The sequence below is a fragment of the Danio rerio genome, chromosome 22 (genome assembly GCF_052040795.2).
Source record: "Danio rerio strain M-AB ecotype USA chromosome 22, GRCz13ab, whole genome shotgun sequence".
Lineage (NCBI taxonomy): Eukaryota > Metazoa > Chordata > Actinopteri > Cypriniformes > Danionidae > Danio > Danio rerio.
This window is the reverse complement of record NC_141042.1, coordinates 6,642,368-6,664,830: the sequence shown is the minus strand read 5'-3', so window position 1 is coordinate 6,664,830 and position 22,463 is coordinate 6,642,368. Positions and strand designations below refer to the sequence as shown.

Genomic DNA, 22,463 nt, shown 5'->3' with positions numbered 1-22,463 from the left:
TTTTGAGATGGATTATAGGTGATTGGGTGCCTGATCGGGTAGCTTTACTTAAACATGGAAATTAAGACCTGTTTAAAACGGTTTAAGACCTACAAAACAATAGTTTAGGGAATTTAAGACGTTTTAAGGAATAACATTTTGTTTTTGAAGTTGAATACATTTTAGGGCCCCATGGACACCCTGATAAATGTTTTAAAACAATAAGGCAACTGCTTTCGAAAAAGTGGTTGGGTAGACATATGGGATGTTGTAGTTTCATTCTAAATTGTGGCTTGTTGATTTAAAAATGTTGTGTAAGTAATAAGGCTTCTCTATATATAAAATATTAAAACTTACTAATTAAACACCACAATATATTATTTGATCTCTGACACTTTATTTTCTTTAAACTATAAGGCAAACACTTTTGAAAAATAGTTTAAAAAAAAGAATTAAAAACTTAGAACATTGTGTAAATATTACAATTTTAAAAGTGTGGCTTATTATTAACTTTTTAGAGGTGAAATCAATAAATATTTGCTATTAGGAAATATTGCCTGTTGTCTCTCATTGTGATTCTAGCAGCTTAAAATGTCAAACAGCAGCCTGTGGTCGGGGTTCTTCAGAGATGTGGTCTGATGGCAGTTTTGTATGTGAGGGTGATGGGCTTTTCTACATGTGTGTGTTAGGGGAAATGGTTGGGAAATGCGCTTGCAAAACTGAACTCAAACCTTCATAAAGTCAAATCTGAAAGCCAGGTTAAACTTAACTAAGCAGACTGACCATGATTTATATAGTTAATATGACAGTGAAATCTTGGAAATATTTGTAAGTTTAGCTAATTATGATTTTCCTGAACAACGACTGTGATAATCTGTTCAGATTCTGCATTAACAAGTAAATAATGCAGAGAAAATCAGTCTAAGATAGTCATGGTAAAACATTTGAAAACTGTAGCATATGCACTACATGTTGTAAGGCTAGAGGGCGCTCTAGTTCTTCTTATATATGTTATACATTGCCCCTGAAGAAGTCTGGCTGTGTGTGCTTTTCTTTAGGGAAAAAAAAATCATACGTGTTTTCCATACAGCGGTCATCTCTGTGTGTTACTCATGTTATATTAAGAATAAAAATATAACAGAAACCCTATTGAATTTCATTGTTTTCTGCATCAGGACATTATACAAAAAAATATTGGCTAAGGTCTTACAATTTGAACGAAGGTGTCAACAAGCTTGGCCCCCCATCGGTATCCTAAATTTGAGATTAAGAAACATTTGTATTTTTACCAAAAGTGCAGAATAAATAAACAGCAAAAACTGCATTACTACCAAAAATGCATTTGTATTTAACCAGGCTGATCACCTGAGCAAACTACTATTTTACAAACTATTACATAAACAACACAATTCAAGACATCTTAACTCATCATTTCTTTAAACTTTAGTGAATTTTATTACAGAGAACAGATGACATGCCTATGAGTGACACAGGAGCTTCTTAAGTCAGACTCAGCTTGCCAACTGAAGATAGAGAGACTAAAGAGAATAAGGTAATGAAGAAACTCAGTGCTAAATGGTCCAGCAGAGTAAACCACGTGTCAATAGAGACATTTCCACACCTTTTAGCAAACAGATATGTCAAACTTTTTCATTAATGTACCTCAGTTGAAACGCTATGTTTTCTGAGTCTATCAAAATAATTGGCCATATTTTTAAGTAATATGTTAAAATTCTTGTTTTAAAAAGACAACGGGTACTTTCTTTGTCATGTTTTAAAAACCAGAAGACTTTCTTTATTCTACATCTCTCGCCAATCCCAAAACTCAACCATAGACTCCAATAATCTTGATATCTCTACTAATATCTCCAATATTCATATAGATTTTGGCTCTCAAGAAAGTCATCACACAGTTTGTTCATCTTCATCTTGTGACTGGAGCATACAGCACCCGCTCCTGCTCTCTACTGTTCTGTAAAAACAACACAACAAAATAGATTTGTTCATCTAAAATGCTTCCTGATTATTTACATACAGAATAAGAAACAATTTTAGAACAACATGTGAACATTTATTTATTTATTAATAAATTATGTAATCTTCCTTGTTCAAAATTCAATTCCACACTATACTGCTATTTTACACTCTATTCCTAAACTTCACAAACATAAATCAATTTTACAAACCCAAAACTCAGCAATCAAAGTTGTATTTGCTGGGTTGTGGGGTAAGACACACTTTTAAAGCGTGTCACACACACTTGCAATGCTCGTGCCAACTAACATGGGAAATGTTAGGTGCTAAAGTGTGGGTGTTTAGACAGACCCTTGCCTCTATTAAGTCACATATATAGGACAAATGTCACCTTTAGGGGCTCCTTTAGGTAGTTTGAGGCCCCTTTGCTAAAGCTTTACTGTGGGCCACCAACCCCCGCACACAAGCTCCTCATCAAAATCAGAATGAGCTTTATTTGCCAAGTGTGTGCAAGGAACACAGGATACATACAGTTCATACATGCATATCACATCAAACAAGTGGAAATAATTGTGTATATAAAAACAAAATCAAACATGGAGAGTCTCAAAAACCCTTTTGTATGAGGAACAAAAGGTAAAGAAGCTGTACGGGTGCTGATATTACTTAAATATATCACCGATATCTGCTAATCAGATTCGAGAACCAGACAGAACTGTTTTATATGTATATACATAAACACACACACATACAGTTGAAGTCAGAATTATTAGCCCCCCTTCTTCTTTTTAATATTTCCCAAATGATGTTTAACAGAACAAGGAAATTTTCACAGTATGTCTGATAATATTTTATTTCTTCTGGAGAAAGTATTATTTGTTTATTTCTGCTAGAATAAAAGCAGTTTTAATTTTTTAAACCCCATTTTAAAGACAAAATTATTAGCCCCTTTAGGCAAATTTATTTTTCAATAGTCTACAGAACAAACCATCGTTAAACAATAACTTGCCTAATTACCCTAACCTGCCTAGTTAACCTAATTAACCTAGTTAAGCCTTGAAATGTCTCTTTAAGCTGTATAGAAGTGCCTTGAAGAATATCTAGTCATATATTACTGACTGTCATCATGGCAGAGATAAAATAAATTAGTTATTAGAGATGAGTTAATAAAACTAATATGATTAGAAATGGGTTGAAGAAATCTGCTCTCGGTTAAACAGAAATTGGGGAAAAAAATAAACGGGGATAATCATTCAAATATAAATATATATATATATATATATATATATATATATATATATATATATATATATATATATATATATATATATATATATATATACATATATATATATATATACATATATATATATATATATATACATATATATATATATATATATATATATATATATATATATATATATATATATATATATATATATATATATATATACATATATATATATATATATATATATATATACATATATATATATATATATATATATATATATATATATATATATACATATATATACATATATACATATATAAACATATATACATATATATATATATATATATATATATTTATATATATATATATATATATATATATATATATATATATATATATATATATATATATATAAACATATATACATATATATATATATATATATATATATATATATATATATATATATATATATATATATATATATATATATATATATATATATATATAAGTATTTACAATTAAACAAACAATATAAATATATACTACAATACACCACAGTGTGCTACAAGAAAAACTAAGAAACTAAGTGGGTCTACAGTATTTATTAGTGTATCAGGTCACTATAGTTAACAATTACAAGGTTCTATTTGACATTTTTGTCTAAATTGAGTTATTGACATACTCTTATTAAATGACAAATTATTTACATTATGCAATGTTTTTTTTTTATAAGTTGTTTACATTTTAAGACTTTTTTTAAACAACAAATGTTACACTCATACAGTTTGCTATGAAATGCAAAAACTTGAAGCTCAATATCTCAAAATCATTCAGAACACAGAGAGAACCTTATAATTCCAAGGTGACGATTTATTGACCGAGTTGTAAATACTGTAATACATAGAGTATAATACACTTTACCATAGTTCTATTACTATACCTGACTGTTAGACTCGGAAAACAATAAAACAATCTTTATTTAATTTGAATTGTTTTCTTTATTGGATTGATCTATGTTATTATATATTTTTGGCAGAAGCACTGTATATTGCAGAATGTAAAAATATCACAATCTTTTAGTCAATATCGGGCAGTCCTAGTGTCAAATGAACTGAACTTCCAATCTGTCAGTCACCAGTCGGCTATAAACACGCTAGATCATGACCTGATCTGTCTTCAAGTGATTTTTGCTAATTATTGAAAATGAATTATTATTATTATTATTATTATTATTATTATTATTATTATTATTATTATTATTATTGTTGTTGTTGTTGTTGTTATTATTATTATTATTATTATTATTATTATTATTATTATTATTATTATTATTATGTGCTATCAGTAGCCGCATCCCCTGTAATCCTGTGCATTAATGTGCCTCTGGGTAAACGCTCAATACCAAAAGCTAAATTTAAAGCTAAACAAATGCGAAATGTCACTTAAATCGTCTGTTTGTCATGAAATATGTTGTGCCCTACTTTTTAAATTATATCTATGTTGTAAAGCACTTGGATCTATGTGTTTGTGTTAAACTCTTGCGCTACAAATATCCTTGCTTAATTATATGCTTTATTACACATCTCTTGGTTCAATTATCACATGAGTCTTTGCTAAATTTTTATCTAATTCTTTTCTTTGTTTTTAATTTTGATGTACATTATGAAGTTCACAGCTTTATTAAAATACAATTTAACTTTTTAACCATAATCTTAATACTTTTTCTTTTCTTTTTTTATATAAAGGAGCTTTTTGGTTTAAGCGAGCGGGTCTGAGTGAGAAAAGCAGAATCTTAAAGGAAATTCTCAAATGCTCAGATGAGTAGAGCTGAAATTTACGACTACATACAATAATTAGGAGTAAAGCTGGTTTGATCAAGGAAACCACAATACAGTGAAATTTTAAAGACTTTGTGGCAGCAGATCTTTTGTATTTTTCTGTTGTTTTATCCTGCATTTTATATTTCTGTTGTGTCTTTTGTTTCATCCATGTGATAATGGTGCTAACACTGACGCTGACGTAGTAGTAATCTTAATAATAATTTAAAAATAATGCTAACAATAATGCTAACATGCTGTTGCTAGTTATCTGAATCAAGACCTTAATATAATTTAAAATGTATTTTTTAATACACTTTTTATTTTTACTTTAATTACGTTAAGGTTTTTATGCAATGCAAGTGTTTTTTTCTTTTATGATTCTCATTTATTATGCTGTTGTGTGTGACGGGTATATAGATATATGACAGAGACAAATATAGATATAGACCAAACATAAGTGCACATTTATCTATGACTAACTGCTAACATGCCACAAAGACTCTAATCATAAATAAAGAATAATCCCTTACCGATTTTTGTGTGCAGCTTTTGTTAAACTCCGACTCCTCATAAGTGACCTCGGTTAGAATCTCAACTGTTTGAACAATAAAAAAAAAATCATTGTAACTTAGTGCTGTCAAAATGAAAGTTTTAATGCTCACATTTCATTAACGGTTTAATTACCAATTTATTTAACTCGACATTAGGCCATATGTTGACACGCTGTAAGGGAACCGATGGTTTTAACCCAAAAATGACCAGTCTGTCAGATAAAAAAGTGCCGGAGTCAGCGATTCAATTAAAAATAAAGTTCACTGAAGATAGTTTGCAGTTTCATCAGCAGAGGCCAGCTTCAACACTCTCATAGAGTTTGTAGGACGCTCTCTTCTATTTCTTAATTTCTGTGGAGACTGAGCAGGATACTTCATTTTTCAGTCAAATTTGTAACCTAGTTTAACACCAAGAGATTAAGCAGCAAGAGATTGAGACGGCAATCTCACCAACAGCATGACGAATCTGCAAACCATCCTTAAGATGTGCAAACTGTCCAACCCCGCTCAATCCAGTTATAGGGTCATATTTTTCTCGGGATTGTTTCTGGTGCATTGTTGATCAATCAACCTCATCCTGATGTTTTTAAAGTATTTTATCTGACCTCTACTATCTAATGGATACCTATTATAATGTTATTTGTATTTAATTATTTCATTCCCTAATAAACTAATCTACTCCGAGATGGGCATGCCCTTGTCTAGTGAAGCAGATAGCCATGGTGGAACTATAACACTCTCTTAGTTAATTTAGTCACTACTAAATACAAAAACCAGTCCAGGTTTTATCCCCGAGAATGTTTTCAAGCCTCTTACAACACGGTATTACATTCTAGATATATGCATAGGGTAGGATTATAGCTGTGTATGATATTAATTGTGGCTTTTAATTTACAAAAAATATTTCTGTTATATTTTATAATATTTTTTATTTAATTATTTTTTTTAAGTAGGTGACACTTGCCATCTTGATCGGTTTTTCTGTGTTTCCTGCAGATGTATGAGATCCTGACTGCACAAATAATCAGCAGAGATCCAGCAGCAGCAGAAATCAACACTAGCTGAGATCCTGAGTCTGGAGGACCTGAAGGAGACCATTATTACTGTATGTGAAATTCTACTCAAACTCTTATTTTGGTGCTACCTTACCTAAACATGGTTGACAGAGCTGAGTGATGTTGAGTTGTGTGGTCTGGTTGCTGATGGGGTTGTTGATCACACAGCTGTAGGTGTTGTTATCCTGATATTCCACCTCCAGAGGTAGAGAGAGACTGATGCTGAGATCAGACACACTGATGTTGGACAATACACTGTTTCCTTTGTACCAGGAGAGACTCACAGCACTCACATTCATCACTGAACACACCACTGAACAATTATACTGGGATGAAGAACACTGAGAAGAGCTGCAGATGAGGACAGGAACAGGCAGACGAGCTGAAAAACACCAGAGAATAGCGAGACACCAACATTATTTGTACCTTTTAGGTAAACAATATAAGGGTTAATTAACTTTATGTGGTAAAAAAGCCTAAAAGAAGAAAAGTTTTAAAACAGCTTTACAAAAAAAAAAAAATTGAGTTTTTTCCTGATTATTTCCTTTCTTTCTTTTCTTTTAATCCTTAAATCAGTTTTAAAGCTCATTTCTGTTTACAAGATAATTCAATATTTTTTCTGAAAAACAAATTAGAGAACTTTGATATTATCATATGTTGCATTTGTGTATATATTGTGTACTTTATTTAGATAATTTTAAAGGTTTTTTTCTTCAAAATGTTTGTTTTTGCACACTCAGACTCGAGATACACAACTATTTGAAAATCTAAACCAAACAACGTCATTTCCTAACAATCCAAATCCATAAATCACTGTATTTAAAGCGTATTTATTCAGCTTTCAGATGTTGTTTTGACTAATACTATGACTGGTTTTGTGGTTTTCTGCTTTGGTAGCTTATAATGTATTAGTATTTAAAGTTGTGCACAGAAAACTCTAGATTACATTGTGTTTGTGAATATTGGCCACTTATTTACATCCTGCTGATGAAGCTTAACTTTAGTACTGTGTTAAATATTCTTTTAATAAAATATGACAGTTTGATCAGTACTGATCAATCACAAATGATGAGCTCTACTCACCATAGACAGAAACACTGAAGGTTTTTATTATCAGTTTTGCTCCATTGATCAGCACTTTATAATCTCCAGCATGTTCAGATCTGATGTTCATGATGGTCAGAGATCCAGTTTGATTGTCCAGCTTCAGTCTGTCTCTGAATCTCCTATCAGGACCATAATAAATGGAGAGATTTTGCTTCTTTATTTTAATGTTAGCGATGATCGAGTTTTCAGCTCCAAATGTCCATAGTATGTCATCTTTAGATATTTGAGTATCAGTGTGTAAAGTGAGTGAATCTCCCTCCATCACTGACACAGACTCGCCAAACACACCTGGAAAACATTGAGATTATAGACAGTTTAAGCTTCAGTTTGAGGCTTCTCTCTGTATAAAATGAAACATTAAACTCACAGATTAAACGCCACCAGCACAAACTTAAAGCAAACATGCCAAACATTTTCGCCAGACGTTCAGTGAAGGAGTGATGTAAAAAAAAGAAAAGAAAAATCCTTCTGAAAACATGACTCCGCCCACAAGGGAGTTTGACCCTCCTATTGGGTGAAATAAATACTCTATTTTTAGGAATGAAATATGGTTACACTAATGCTAGTTTGGTTCTTTACTTTAAAACAGTAAATAGTACAAAAATTAACACATAAATCAGGGTTTCTGCAGGTGTCTTCAAATCAAATTTAAGACTTTTTAAGACCCCTTTAAGACTATTATGAGTGACTTATACAGAGCTAAACACTAAGGAATTTTTCCGATGGCCTGGTTACTTCTGTAAATAGTTTTTGTATTAATGGAAGATCATGTACATGGATGCGTTGCTTTAGTTTTCATTCCCTGGTTCAGGAATTTAATTTGGAGTATTATTTGCTGTAAAAATGTCTAACAGCTGTTGTGAATTATATCTTTTTGCAATAAATATATATATATATATATATATATATATATATATATATATATATATATATATATATATATATATATATATATATATCACTTTCTTTTCTTTTATGTAGTAAGGCAAACACTTTTGAAAAGCAGTTGGAGTAGAAATATAGAACATTGTGTAAAATTACAATTTCTAAAGTGTGGCTTATTAATTAACTTTTTAAAGATGATCTTAATAAATATTTACTATTAGGGAAAATTCTCTGCTGTGTCTAAATGTGATTCTAGCAGCTTAAAATGTGTCAAACTGCAACCTGCCGTGGGTTGTGGTCTGATGGCAGTTTTGTAGGTGAGAGTGATGGGCTTTTTGTGCACGTGTGTTTGGTTTGTAGGGGAAATGGTTGTTCATGTCTTTGTGCTTATGAACCTCACAGTTTATGCTCTCAATAAACAGTCAAATCTGAAAGCCAGGTTAAACTTGACTAAGCAGATTGACCATTTTAGTTGAATTATATTGAATACAACAGTGAAATATTCAAACAATCTTGGAAATTTTTGCATGCTTAGCAAATTATACTTTCTCCAATCAACGACAGTGGCAGTCTGTTCAGATTCTGCATTAACAAGCAGATAATGCACAGAAAATCTCAGTCTAGAAATACTAGTCATGTTAAAACAGTTGGAAACTGTAGTGAAGGGATGTCCAAACTCGGTCCTGGGGGGCCAGTATCCAGAAGAGTTTAGCTCCAACCCTAATCAAACACACCTGAACTACTTAATCAAGCTGTTAGATATATAGAAACTTCCTGGCAGGTGTGTTGAAGCAAGTTAGAGAGAAACTCTCTAGGACACAGGCCCTCCAAGACTGAGTTTAGACACCCCTGCTAGTGTATGCACAACGTGTTGTAAGGCTAGAGGGCGCTCTAGTTCTCCTTATACAGTATATGCAATACATTGTGATACATTGTACCTGAATAAGTCTGTCTGTGTATGCTTTCATTCATTTATTTTCCTTCGGCTTAGTCCCTTTATTCATTAAAGGTCGCCACAGCGGAATGAACCTACTGTACACTTTCTTTTTAGTGAAAAAAAAAATCGTAAGTGTTTCAATACAGGGAGTGTCTAGGTGTGTTACTCATGTTATGTTAAGGATAAAAATATAACAGAACCCCTGTGGAATTTCATTGTTTTCTGCATCAGGACATAATATAAAAAATATGGTCCTTGGCAGGTCTTAAAATTTGGAGGGAGGTGTCAACAAGCCTGCCCCCCATTGGTATTCTAAATTTGGGAATAAAAAACGTCTGTATTTTTTACCAAAAGTGCAGAATAATTGAACATTGAAAACTGTATTATTATCAAAAAAGAACGATCACCTGGGGTAACATAACTATTATTTCACACTGTCAGAGGAGTAGCTAATTTGTACAAATACATACTACAGTACATCATTCATTCATTTTTTTTCGGCTTAGCCTTTTTATTCATCATGGGTCACCACCGCGGAATGATACGCCAATTTATCCAGCATGTGTTTTATGCAGCGGATGCCCTTCTAGCCATAACCTTGCACTGTGAAACACCCATACACTCTTGCATTCCCATACATTCACCATGAACAATTTAGTTTATTTATTTTAATTTTATTAATTCGAACTAGCGACCTTCTTGCTGTGAGGCGACAGCACTACCCACTGTGCCACCATGATCATTCATATTAAAAACATTCCCCAAAATGCTACCCCTCAATGTGGGATGAGCAAAATGTACAAAAATGTATGAATGAGAGAATAAGACTAAAAATTTATATGAATTAGCCACTGAATTTGCAAGTTAAGAACTGGCCTGAAACTGCATTGACTTGAGCAGACTGACCAGCACGTGTTCGTTTTAAACCGCATCTCTCCTATATGTGCAATAATTAAATAATCTAAATAGTCATGTATTTATGTGTTGTTGTTGTTTTAAGACAAATGAAGGTGTAGTCTAGCAGTGCTTTGTTAAATTGCAGTACTTCTCTATTTTATAAAATCTGAAATTACACTTGCTGATTATTTACATTTACACTATTTAGACATTCATTCATTCATTCATTCAGTTTCTTTTCGGCTTCGTCCCTTTATTAATCTGGGGTCGCCACAGCGGAAAGAACCGCCACTATTTGATTGTGTCATTTTAAATTACTGGTTGTCAGACACAGTCAATGTAAGAACATGGACTCTGTTATAGGTGTAGTTGTCGTGTAAAAATGGTAGGTATAACATGGTAAACTAAACAGCATTTTTTTACAGCTGTAAAATCACTAGCTCCATATGAATATAAGTTATTTTGGGACATGCAACAATGTTGCTTTATTGATTTCACTGTGTGGATGTGAAAGTAAAACTAAATATTTAGGTATGTCAAGACATTTTTTATTTGCATTTCAAAAAATATCTAAATAACATGATTTTCAGTCTGTATGTCTGGCTTACCTTTGGTCACTTGTGTCTGACTGCAGTGGAAAAGAGCCAGGGGGGACTTTTGGGAAATGAATCGGTCTAAGTAATGATATTGGATGCTTGATAGTTTAACTTTCCTGTTAAACACACGAGACTTTATAACTTTACACAGTATTACTGTAAGATTTCTTATCCTGTGATGACATCTACTGGTCATAACTGTGAATTGTACGTCAGACTTACACCCGCTGGCGGTTTCACTTTCACTATTCACAGTCCCATTCGGTTCTTTTTAACGCATTATGGAAATGTTGGAATAGTTTTATTATGTCATAATAACATAATAATTTTTTATACTTTGCTTGTAAATAACATTATTATGTTCAATACATCCACTTAATTGTGAATAATTTTATTTAAATATTAATTACATACAGTTAAAGAAGTCTACAATGCACATTTAGCCCATAAACCATCAAGATGTGCATATATTTAACTTAATATTTTTAATTGTTTACCTTTATTTAACACTTATTTAAATGTCCTTCTGTGTTATTGTGTTGATAAATGCCTATGTACATAAACTCCTGAAAAATCACACACAAGAAGAAAAAAATAATAATAATCCGTGTGTGTGATGGTGCACACCAAGTGTGCCGCAAGGCTGCGTTTGAGTGAAGGTCTCGGCCGTTAGATCGCCCCCTGGGGACTGGCTGCAGTACAAGTCATAAAGCCCGCTTCCTCCGTGTTAATGAAGGAGACTTGAGCCCAAATAAAAAAAATTATTACACATGCAATAAAATGTCCCGAAAGATGGTTCTGGTCGATTAAGGCACTGGTTATTGTGCTGAAATAGGTGCAGATCTTCATTTTTGTAAACAGTTTGTTTTTAGCAGTAATTTAAATGCTGGGCGTGTCATCGTGATTGACAGTTGTGATTGACAGTTTATCAAAGCAGCGCGTCTGAGCTTCGGCAGGAGACTGAAGTGTTATTACTCGATTTCTGTGTTATTTTACCATGACAAAATGAGTTCAGCAGTAAACTACAGTTTCTGACATACATGATCCTGGTGGAACACTGTTTATTCGCTAAGGTTTGAGTTATAGTCTTAAATTGTTTTGCTATCGTTTGCATGTCCAAGAACAACTTCACATTTAAAGTTCTCAAGAACTGGAAGTTGTGACCATTTTATTTATTTATTTTGTGTGTATTGTTACAGAAATGGAAAATTAAGTGAGAAAACAGTGGTCGGGGCTTGTTTTTTTTCCTGCAAGCTGATTGGATGTAGTAAAGTAAGCATTTCATTCAGGAAGATCTGACCTAACAGACTCCTCCTCCTCACCATTTCTGTTTATTGTCAAAACTAACAGCTGGAGGGTCCTGGTTGAGTATGTTAGCCATGCCCATTGTCTCAGATAGATGTAATCTGAGAATTTAACTGAAATCAAACAGGAAGTGCATTTTAGGTTTAAATGTATTCAAAATATTACATTATTATTATAAATATTATATTATTAATATTAAAGGAAAACTTTTTTCCTAAACAGATTAATTCTTCACCACAAAACTAGCATAGCACAACAAAATCATATGGTTAGTTTTGATTTCATTTATACTTTAAATAATTTTGTTGTAATCAGATGAGAATGTGTCTATGTAATATATGCAGTGGAAGTCAGAATTTTTAGCCCCCTTGAATTATTAGCCTCCCTGTTAATTTTTCCCCACTTTCTGTTTAATGGAGTGCAGATTTTCTCACTACATTTCTAAACATAATCGTTTTAATAACTTATTTCTTATAACTGATTTATTTTATCTTTGTCATGATGACAGTAAATAATATTTGACTAGTTGTTTTTCAAGACACTTCTATACAGCTTAACGTGACATTTAAAGGCTAAATTAGGTTAACTAGACAGGTTATTGTATAATGATGGTTTGTTCTGTAGACTATCAAAAGAATATATAGCTGAAAGAGGCTAATAATTTTTTCCCTAAAATGATTTTTAAAAAATGAAAAGCTGTTTTTATTCTAGCCAAAAAAAAAAAAAAAAAAAAACTTAATCCAAAAGGAAAAATATTATTAGGCATACTGTGAAAATTTCCTTGCTCTGCTAAACAGCTAAACATTGTTTAGGTTTTATATATATATATATGTATGTATGTATGTATATATGTATGTGTATGTATGTATGTATGTATATATGTATGTATATATGTATGTGTATGTATGTATATATATATATATATATGTGTGTGTGTGTGTGTGTGTGTATGTACACATTTCTGTCCCTATGAGTCTGGTTTCTCCCAAGTGTTTGTTCTCCTTTTCTTTGAATGGGTGTAGTTTGTGTGACGTTGTTGCATTTTGAATTGCTTGAAAAACCTTAAAACAGGATCAAGATTGTAATTTCTTTGACACAATATATTTTGTTCGTTCAGTACTTCTCTTTGGAAGTAATACGAGGTACGCTTCCCAGAGAACAAATTAAGCACAATTTACTTTGATCACATTGTAATAAAATCTATAGGAGACCGGTTTAATGCTGGTAGAAACTTTTATTAAGGGGGTTTTAGCACAGGTGGCAAATAAAAATCATTCTTTAATTTCTCCTTCTTTCTTGTCTGTTTTTGTACAAACTCTCAACGACGACATTTTATTCTCTCCTTTTCCATTGTTTTTGCCATACTGGCTACAAGACATTGACAGATCTAACCAAGACACTAATGCACTGAAACAACCCCAGTGGAAAATATAGAAATAAAGAAATAACGTAATGGGGAAGTAAATTTAAGTTATACAATGCTATATATATATATATATATATATATATATATATATATATATATATATATATATATATATATATATATATATATATATATATAGCCTTAAGAATTGTTGGAACGTCCATAATGGACTGGCAGTCTATTTTCACATGTCAAAATAATGTCAGTAGTTCGTTTAACACCATTATATTTACAATCAATTATGTTTTCTATTTTGGTGCAGTTAATCACAGTAAAGCCAGTGCCCTTATGATTCTTTCCATCTGTCGCTGGTGTGTTACAAACACCTTTAATTTTGTCCTCTGTTTCAAGTATAAAGGTGTTTATTTTTTTGCATTGGTTTTTTTCTTTTATTTTTCTCTCTGTGACGATCAGAGTGGTGCAGTCATCTTCTTTCATGCCAGCTGGAGCCAGATGCTTGCGTTTGAAGTCATTATAAGACTGACTGTTAACAGCCAGTGATGCACAAATAACCAGCAGCAGAATTATAAAGGACTGACGGGTCTTCATGATCTGGTGAACAAGACAAACAGTACATTAAAGCATTATCTAATAATTGGTACATTAAAACTGTGCTCTGTAAGTCACAAAAATGAATTGAAATTAGGGAAGACATACCACACTTCTTCTGTAAAACATCAGCGAAATAACTCAAAAACTTGACAACAACACATATATGCTCAAATAGTGTTGCTTTTTTCAATACTGCTTGCTAATATTTGCTTACTGCTTTAAAGATTAACCCCTTGAGCGTAGGCTACGATCACAATTAGAGATTCAGTGTGTCTCACAATCAGCTGCTAATTTCAAATCTGCTTTCCCGCGATGGCTACAATGAGACAGAAAAAGACTCATGCAGATCACAACTTATCAGCGCTTTCAGTCACACATTTATTTTAGGTTTTAGATGCTTAAAGTTGCCAAAATATGGAAGTTTTCTACTATTGTGATGTATAACCACTTGAAATGGTTCTGAAATGAGAAAAAAAATGTATGGCAGTGCATGATTTTGTTATTTGGGAACTGATTGGACTAAAAGACGGGAATGCAAATGCGTGGTTGGTGTGAACCTGTTCCTGGATTAACATCTATGTTGATCCTGGAACAACATTCCAATCTGCCAGAATTAGGGCATACTGTATGTTTACAGTTTATGCTAATTTTAGGCTTATGTTTAGGGTTATGTACTTGTACGTGATTGTTATCCAACCATTATTACCCTGTAGTTTTAAGAAATATTTACAGTTATGGTTGGATTTAGGGGATATGGAATAGGTATGGATTACATTTTCTAACAAAAATGTTCCAGGATCAACGTAAATATTAATCCAGGATCGCATCGTACTTTGCAAAATCATTATATTTTCTAAATATTTAGTGTTTGCAAAATGCACAACAATTTTTGCATCTGAAACTTACTGTTTATGTAACTAAAACATTACAACATTTACTCTATTCTTCTCCCTGTTAAATAAGAAGCTACTTTAGCTCAAACATTGTCACACTTCTAGAAAAAGGCACGGGAGCTGCCAATGGGTCTGCACCTTTTCAAAAGATACACATTGGTACAATGTACGAACTAAAAATGTCCTAATAAATAATGTGTGTTGTACTATTAGTCAACTTGAAGGTTTCAATTTGGACCATTTAGGTACACTGTAAAATACTAGTTTAACTTTTTTTTTTTTTGGCACTCTTGTTGCAACCATTAAATTACAGACATTTACCATAAAATAGCAGACTTAAATTATAGAAATTTCCTTTAATTTAAATTTTTGTAATTTACCTTCTGTTATTTTACGGTAATTGTCTGTAATTTACCGGCTGTTATTTTACTTTAACTGCCAAAAAAAAAAATAAATAAATAAAATAGCAGATTTAATTTTTTTTTTTTTTTACAGCGTACAAATACAGTATGTTTGCTTTGAAAGGACAGCTCTTGAATTTTTTTTTCTGAGAGTATGTGTTACCTTTTAAATAGTGTTGGGGTTAAGCATTACAAGTAACGCAAGTTACATAATAATATTGCTTTCTACAGAGTAAAGAGTAGAGCAGGGGTGTCCAAACTTTTTGGGCCGAGGGCCAGATGCAAAAAAACAAACGTTGTCGCGGGCCAAATTTTACATACATCACACAGACACGTGTATATATATATATATATATATATATATATATATATATATATATATATATATATATATATATATATATATATATATAAATACAGTTAAAGTCAGAATTGTTAGCCCCCCTAAATTATTAGCCCCCGTTTATTTTTCCCCAATTTCTGTTTAACGGAGAGAAGATTTTTTTCCACACATTTCTAAACAAATTAGTTTTAGTAACTTATTTCTAATAACTGATTTATTTTATCTTTGCCATGATGACAGTAAATAATATTTGACTAGATATTTTTAAGACACTTAAATACAGCTTAAAGTGACATTTAAAGGCTTAACTAGGTTAATCAAGTTAACTAGTTAAGTTAAGGTATTTAGGCAAGTTATTTTATAACAATGGTTTGTTCTGAAGACTTAAGGGGCTAATAATTTTGACCTTAAAATGGTTCATAAAAAAATTTAAACCGCTTTTTATTCAAGCCGAAATAAAACAAAAGTCTTTCTCCAAAAGAAAAAATATTATCAGACATACTGTAAAAATGTTCTTGCTCTGTTAAACATAATTTGGGAAATATTTAAAAAAGAAGAAATAAATCAAAGAGGGGCTAATAATTCAGACTTCAACTGTGTATAAATAGATAGATAGATAGATAGATAGATAGATAGATAGATAGATAGATAGATAGATAGATAGATAGATAGATAGATAGATAGATAGATAGATCATAACAAGAACTGCTGCTTAATTGAATGCATGTAATAGCGACACCCCGTGGTTATTTATTGAATTACGTTCATTTTTGTATAGCGGGCCAGATTCTATTGATATTTATAAAAAGCCTCGCGGGCCGCCACAAAACTGATTGCGGGCCGCAGATGGCCCGCGGGCCGTAGTTTGGACACGCCTGGAGTAGAGTAACGTAACAGGCGGCATGTTGGCTCAGTGGTTTGCACTGTTGCCTCACAGCAAGAACGTTGCTGGTTTCCCGGCTGGGTCAGTTGGCATTTCTGTGTGGAGTTTGGATGTTCTCCCCATTTTTGCATTGGTTTTTTCTGGGTGCTTCGGTTTCCCCCACAATCCAAAACTGTGGGGTTTAGGTGAATTGAATAAGCTAAAATAGGCGTAGTGTATGAGTGTGTATGGATGTTTTCCAGTACTAGGTTGCAGCTAGAAGAGCATCTGCTGTGTAAAACATATGTTGGGATAGTTAGTAGTTCATTCCACTGTGGTGACCTCTGATAACATAAGGACTAAGCCGAAGGAAAATGAATGAATGAACAAATAAAGTAACACATTACTTTTTAAAAAGTAAGTAATAATATTCAAGTTACTTTTTTATATTCACATCTAATTATTTTTTAGTCTTTTTCCGTTTTTTTATTGGAAAGGACAGTGGAGGTTACAGACAGGAAAGCATTGGAAGCAGAGAGAGGTGAAGGATCGGCAAAGGACATCGAGCCAGGAATCGAACTCAGGTCACTGCAAGCACAATGGTGCTATATGTCTGCGCACCTAATCACTAGGCTATTGGTACTGATTTAAGTTTTTTTTTTTTTTTTGTAAAATATAAGTTGCTGAATTAAAATGAGGAGAAAAAACAAGAAACATTGAAACACACTCGATAAGAGAATGAGCTCCGCGTGGGAACGTACAGAAATCAACATGGCAGAGCCAAACATCTCTGTGATGGAAGTAAAATAACATTATCCTAAGTTATTATTTTTATGTGTATTTTTTAACGGTAAATGATGGTGAAGGTTATACAGTATGTTGTTAATTAAAGAGCTCATCTATTTAACAAAAAAAAAAAAAGAAAAAACCCTGAACATCTTAGCCAGGAAAATAAAAGTAACTCAAAAGTAAAGTAATGCATTAGTCATCATAAAAAGTAACTAACGCAACTAGTGTCTTTTTTGAGGAGTAACTCAAAATTGTAACTCATTACTTTCTAAAGTACCTTTCCCCAACACTCCCTATTACTGAATCCTTTAATATAAATTACTAAAACATAAAAATAAAAGATTACATTTTAGAAACATGATATAACAATACAAAATAAACTGTAGTAAAGTGATACTCACCAATTGCTAGAAATCTGGTAATTAAACCCAGGAAAGATGTACGATCTCCGAGTGATTGCAGTTAGGCTTGACCTTCAAGTCTCGATGCTGGCTTTAAAATGTCCAGAGCAACACGGCCTTTATATCACTGATCACTTGCAAATTAAAACGTGACGTTTTCAGAGAGCAGCCTATCAGACGATACACAGAAAATTTGATGAGCGTTATACTTCTCTGTTAAAGATAGAAAGATAATAACCAAACTGCAGAAATTATTTAAATATGTTTTATCAGCAACAGACACTGTTATCATAGTTAAATTTAATGGTGCTTAAAGAACTCGATAAAATGTGCCATCCTCTTAAGGCTCAAGCTGTTTTTTTACATGCATTTTTTATTACTCTGTGCTATTTGGGCTTATTGGAACCTAATTAGAATAAAACCTAAGTATCATCTATGTGATATGATGTACTTTTAGAGAAAAATGATGTCCATACTGTATATGTGAACTTGTGGTCCAAATTTACATAAAACACTTTTTTTCCCGACTGTTTTTAATCCATATATAACAGATTTTTGTTTTTTTATTTTTTCGAAAGTGTTTTAACTATCAGACAGAAAAAACATTTTTGCCCATTTAGCACACAGTTAAAAATAGTGTTTGGGACATTTCATATGCTGCAAAACATTTGCAGGATGACACTGTATGTCTGTAACAAAATATAAAACATTCAAAGTATTTTAAATAGCCACTTAAGAGCTAAAATGTGCTGTTCAGGTATGTGTCCATTCAAGCCCTAGGAGGCTATAGCTAATGTTAGTTAAGAATGGCCTAAAATAAGGGTTTAAAGCAAGACCAAATTAGTTAAGGAAACAAAAAAGCCAAAAAAATGGCTACTTTTTTTTTTTTTTTTTTTGAAAACACTTTTATTAAAGTGGATGTGTGTAAACAGCTGACGACAAAATTATTAGCCCTGCTGTGAAATTCTCATTCTTTAAGTATTTCCCAAGTGACGTTTAACAGAGCAAGGAATGTTTTACAGTTCTTGTTATTACATATATATTTTTTTTTCTTCTGGGTAAAATCGTATTTATTTTAGTTTCAATAAAAATATTAATAAAAAATGTCAATATTATTTGCCCACTTAAGAAACAAAGAACAAACCACTCTTATCCAATGAATTGACTAAATAACTTATATACTTAATGGTGGCTCAGTGGTTAGCACCGTTGCCTTACAGCAAGAAGGTCGCTGGTTCGAGACCCAGCTGGGTCAGTTAGCATTTCTGTGTGGAGTTTGCATGTTCTCCCCGTGTTGGTGTGGGTTTCCTCCGCATGCTCCAGTTATCCTCACAGTCCCAACACATGCACTATAGGTGGTGAACTGGGTAAACGAAATTGGCTGTAGTGTGTGTGAGTGAGTATGGGTGTTTCCTTGTACTGGGTTGTGGCTGGAAGGACATCCACGGCATAAAACAAATGCTGGAATAGTTGGCGGTTCATTCCGCTGTGGCGACCCCTGATAAATAAGGCCCTAAGCCGAAGGAAATTAAATTAATGAACCTAGTTAAGTCTTTAAATTGCACATTATGCTGAATAATAACTTGCAAACTAACTAGTCAAATAGTAATCGCTGTCATCATGGCAAAGACTATAGTTTACTAACTAATCTCTAATAATACATTTATTGTATGTTTAAAAAGTTTTGTGTTGTTAGCATTCCAAACCAGTGATGTTTGCTTGTTCAGTGGTTAAAATTGCAAGTTTCGTCATTTGAGCAATTAAAAAAAAAACTATAACATGACCAATAAAGAATTTAGTTATTTGCAATTAAGGGATTGCTTAAGGGTCAAATTAAAAAATTATCCCAAGATACCCAATTTAACCGCTATGGAGGAACTTGTTTTCTCTGATAAACCATTACATAAAACAATTTCTAGAATATATGATGCTTTGATGCTTAGACAACCTTTGATTGTCCCAGATAAGTCTAAAACTAGATGGGAACAGGATTTGGGGATAACACTAGAAAATGACCTGTGGGGTCAGCTATGTAGAGATGGGGTAACCTCAACTTTGAATTCCAGATTTAGACTAATCCAGTTTAATTTCTTACACCAGCTTTATTATACTCCATCCAGATTACACAAATTTAAAAACAGTATTTCTCCTGTCTGCTTCGGATGTGGTATAGAAGAAGGTACATTTTTGCATTCTACATGGCTGTGCCCTAAAGTGAAAGTGTTGTGGGTGCAAGTATGCAATATTATATCACAGATTCATGGAATTGATTTTCCATTGGATCCAGAGATATGTTTATCGGGTAATTACACAAATTCTAACCTCCAGCATAACTATGCTATTAAACTTACCGAAATGTTGCTGACGATAGCTAAAAAATGCATTGCTTTAAAATGGAAAACAGACATTGATGTACCAATTGGACAGTGGATCTCAGAAGTTTGCAACTGTGTACCATTGAAGAAGATCACATATTCCTTGAGAGGAAAGGATGAAGTATTTAAAAAGATTTGGAATCCATTTTTGAACTATATTAAAACAGTACCACTTGATTTGATTTGACAAAATGTTTTTGTTTCTACTGGCTTATACTGTATCTCCTCCCTTTTTATTTATTTAATTTAATTTACCGTATTTATTTAATATACTGTGTATGTTTTAATTTAGTTTGTTTGTTGTTTTGTTTTGATGTTCTGTATTGTTAATTCTTGAAAAAGCGAAATAAAAAATATATAATCAAAAAAAATTGCAAGTTTCACTTAAGCTGCGGTCACACTAGAGTTTGAGTTTGCGAAATTCTGTCGTACGGCGCTGCGAAAAGGGGCGGGATTAAACAAGATGATTACACATTTAAAATGCAAGCGATTGCTCCATATTTTAAATTCCTGTCCAGAGAGGTCATGTTTTGCACGTCTGCTCTTCCTAATGTTTTGTCAAGTCACAGTTGAACATTGTTCATAATTTGCTTATTTATAATTATTAAGTAATAGTTCTAAGTAATTTATCATTACAATCGTCCCGTATGCACTTTCATTTCATAAATTTATTCCTGCAAATGTGCAAATTCATCCAAATGACTTTAACTTGTTTGAACCCACCACATTGGCTTTGCTTGCACCATGCTCCACTATTTTAGCTATAATAACAAAACAGATCAATTTAAGAGAACTTTGCATAATTCTGACCTTGGATTGGAAGAGCTTGGCATTGCTAACAAGATACTCAAACAAGAGCACATCAAAATACCCACAGTTGTAAGATATGCAAATACAGGATATGGATACTGAATGTGTATGAGCCGAGAGTCTGAGGAGAACAATTAAGCAGTGCCAAGACCCTCATAAAAGAGTGTAATTGATGTTCTTAATAAGCTATGTATACTACCGGTCAGAATTTTATTTAAAGAAAATGGTTTTGTTCATCAAGGCGACATTTTATTAAATTTAAAAGAATTAAAGTTTTAAATAACTGCTTTTTTATTGCATGTCGTTTTAAATGGAATTATTACTCCAGTCATTATTGCTTTAATTACTGTTACTATTAATAATAATTATAATTAATATGAGAGTGATTTCTGAAGGATCATATGACTCTGAGGACTGGAGTAATGAAGCTAAAAATACATCATTTATAAAATATAAATAAAACATCAAAATTATTAGCCCCCTGTTTATTTTTTCCCAAATTTCAGTTTAACGGAGAGCAGATTTCTTCAACACATTGCTAAACACAATAGTTTTAATAACTCATTTCTAATAACTGACTTATTTAGTCTTTGCCATGATGACAGTAAATAATATTTGACTAGATATTTTTCAAGACACTTCTATACAGCTTAAAGTGACATTTAAAGGTGTAACTAGGTTAATTAGGGTAACTAGGTAGGTTAAGGTAATTAGGCAAGTTATTGTATAATGATGGTTTGTTCTGTAGACTATCAAAAAATATATAGCTTACAGGGGCTAATAATTTTGTTCTTAAAATGGTGTTTAAAAGTTTAAAACTGCTTTTATTCTAGCCGAAAAAAAAACAAATAAGACTTTCTCCAGAAGAAAAAATATTTTGAGACAAACTGTGAAAATGTCCTTGCTCTGTTAAACATTATTTGGGAAATATTTCAAAAAGAAATAAATTTCTTTTTGAAGGGGGGCTAATAATTCTGACTTTAACTGTATGAACGGTCTGGGAGGAGATGCTTTATTAAAATAGTCTAAGACAAATTACAAGCAGTATAACAGTATGTTGGCTTTTTCAGGCCACCATAACCAGGTTGTAATACTTTTAGATTAACATGGGTGGTTCTTGTATGTTGAAGGAATATATTATCTTATTTGACTGTTTGCAATGCAAAGTTCTCTTATTATATCTCTCTTAATATAGTATAATCTTTCTTATCAATCCAAATGATGAAATATGTCCAACTGCCAGTTAACTAAACATCCTAATC

At 32.2% G+C, this 22,463-nt stretch overlaps 3 protein-coding genes across 12 annotated transcripts in view; 1 reads left to right on the top strand and 2 right to left on the bottom strand.

Annotated features, from left to right (window-relative positions):
- si:ch211-274k16.2 overlaps window positions 1-22,463 on the top strand; it is a 51,235-nt gene that overhangs the window by 10,273 nt on the left and 18,499 nt on the right. For 4 of the 10 annotated variants that reach the window (XM_087303826.1, XM_087303830.1, XM_087303825.1 and 1 more), the window contains one exon: window positions 6,564-6,672. The gene's annotated coding sequence lies outside the window, so the exon portion shown is untranslated. Of the gene's footprint in view, window positions 1-1,441; window positions 1,532-6,563; window positions 6,673-6,790; window positions 7,674-22,463 lie in introns of those variants that run through there. The other 6 variants (XR_015945660.1, XR_015945658.1, XR_015945657.1 and 3 more) reach the window with 6 other exon arrangements.
- On the bottom strand, window positions 1,402-8,348 carry LOC141380150 (SLAM family member 5-like). The gene is made up of 6 exons (XM_087303780.1): window positions 8,097-8,348; window positions 7,706-8,017; window positions 6,717-7,004; window positions 6,532-6,651; window positions 5,547-5,611; window positions 1,402-1,951 (listed from the first exon to the last, which is right to left on the bottom strand). The coding sequence occupies exons 1-6, from the start codon at window positions 8,140-8,142 to the stop codon at window positions 1,904-1,906; spliced, it is 879 nt and encodes a 292-aa protein (XP_087159906.1). The 5' UTR covers window positions 8,143-8,348; the 3' UTR covers window positions 1,402-1,903.
- On the bottom strand, window positions 13,564-18,111 carry rnasel4 (ribonuclease like 4). The gene is given in 2 exon segments (NM_001100104.2): window positions 13,564-14,327; window positions 18,017-18,111. A coding segment is annotated over 1 exon segment (408 nt). The 5' UTR covers window positions 14,325-14,327; window positions 18,017-18,111; the 3' UTR covers window positions 13,564-13,916.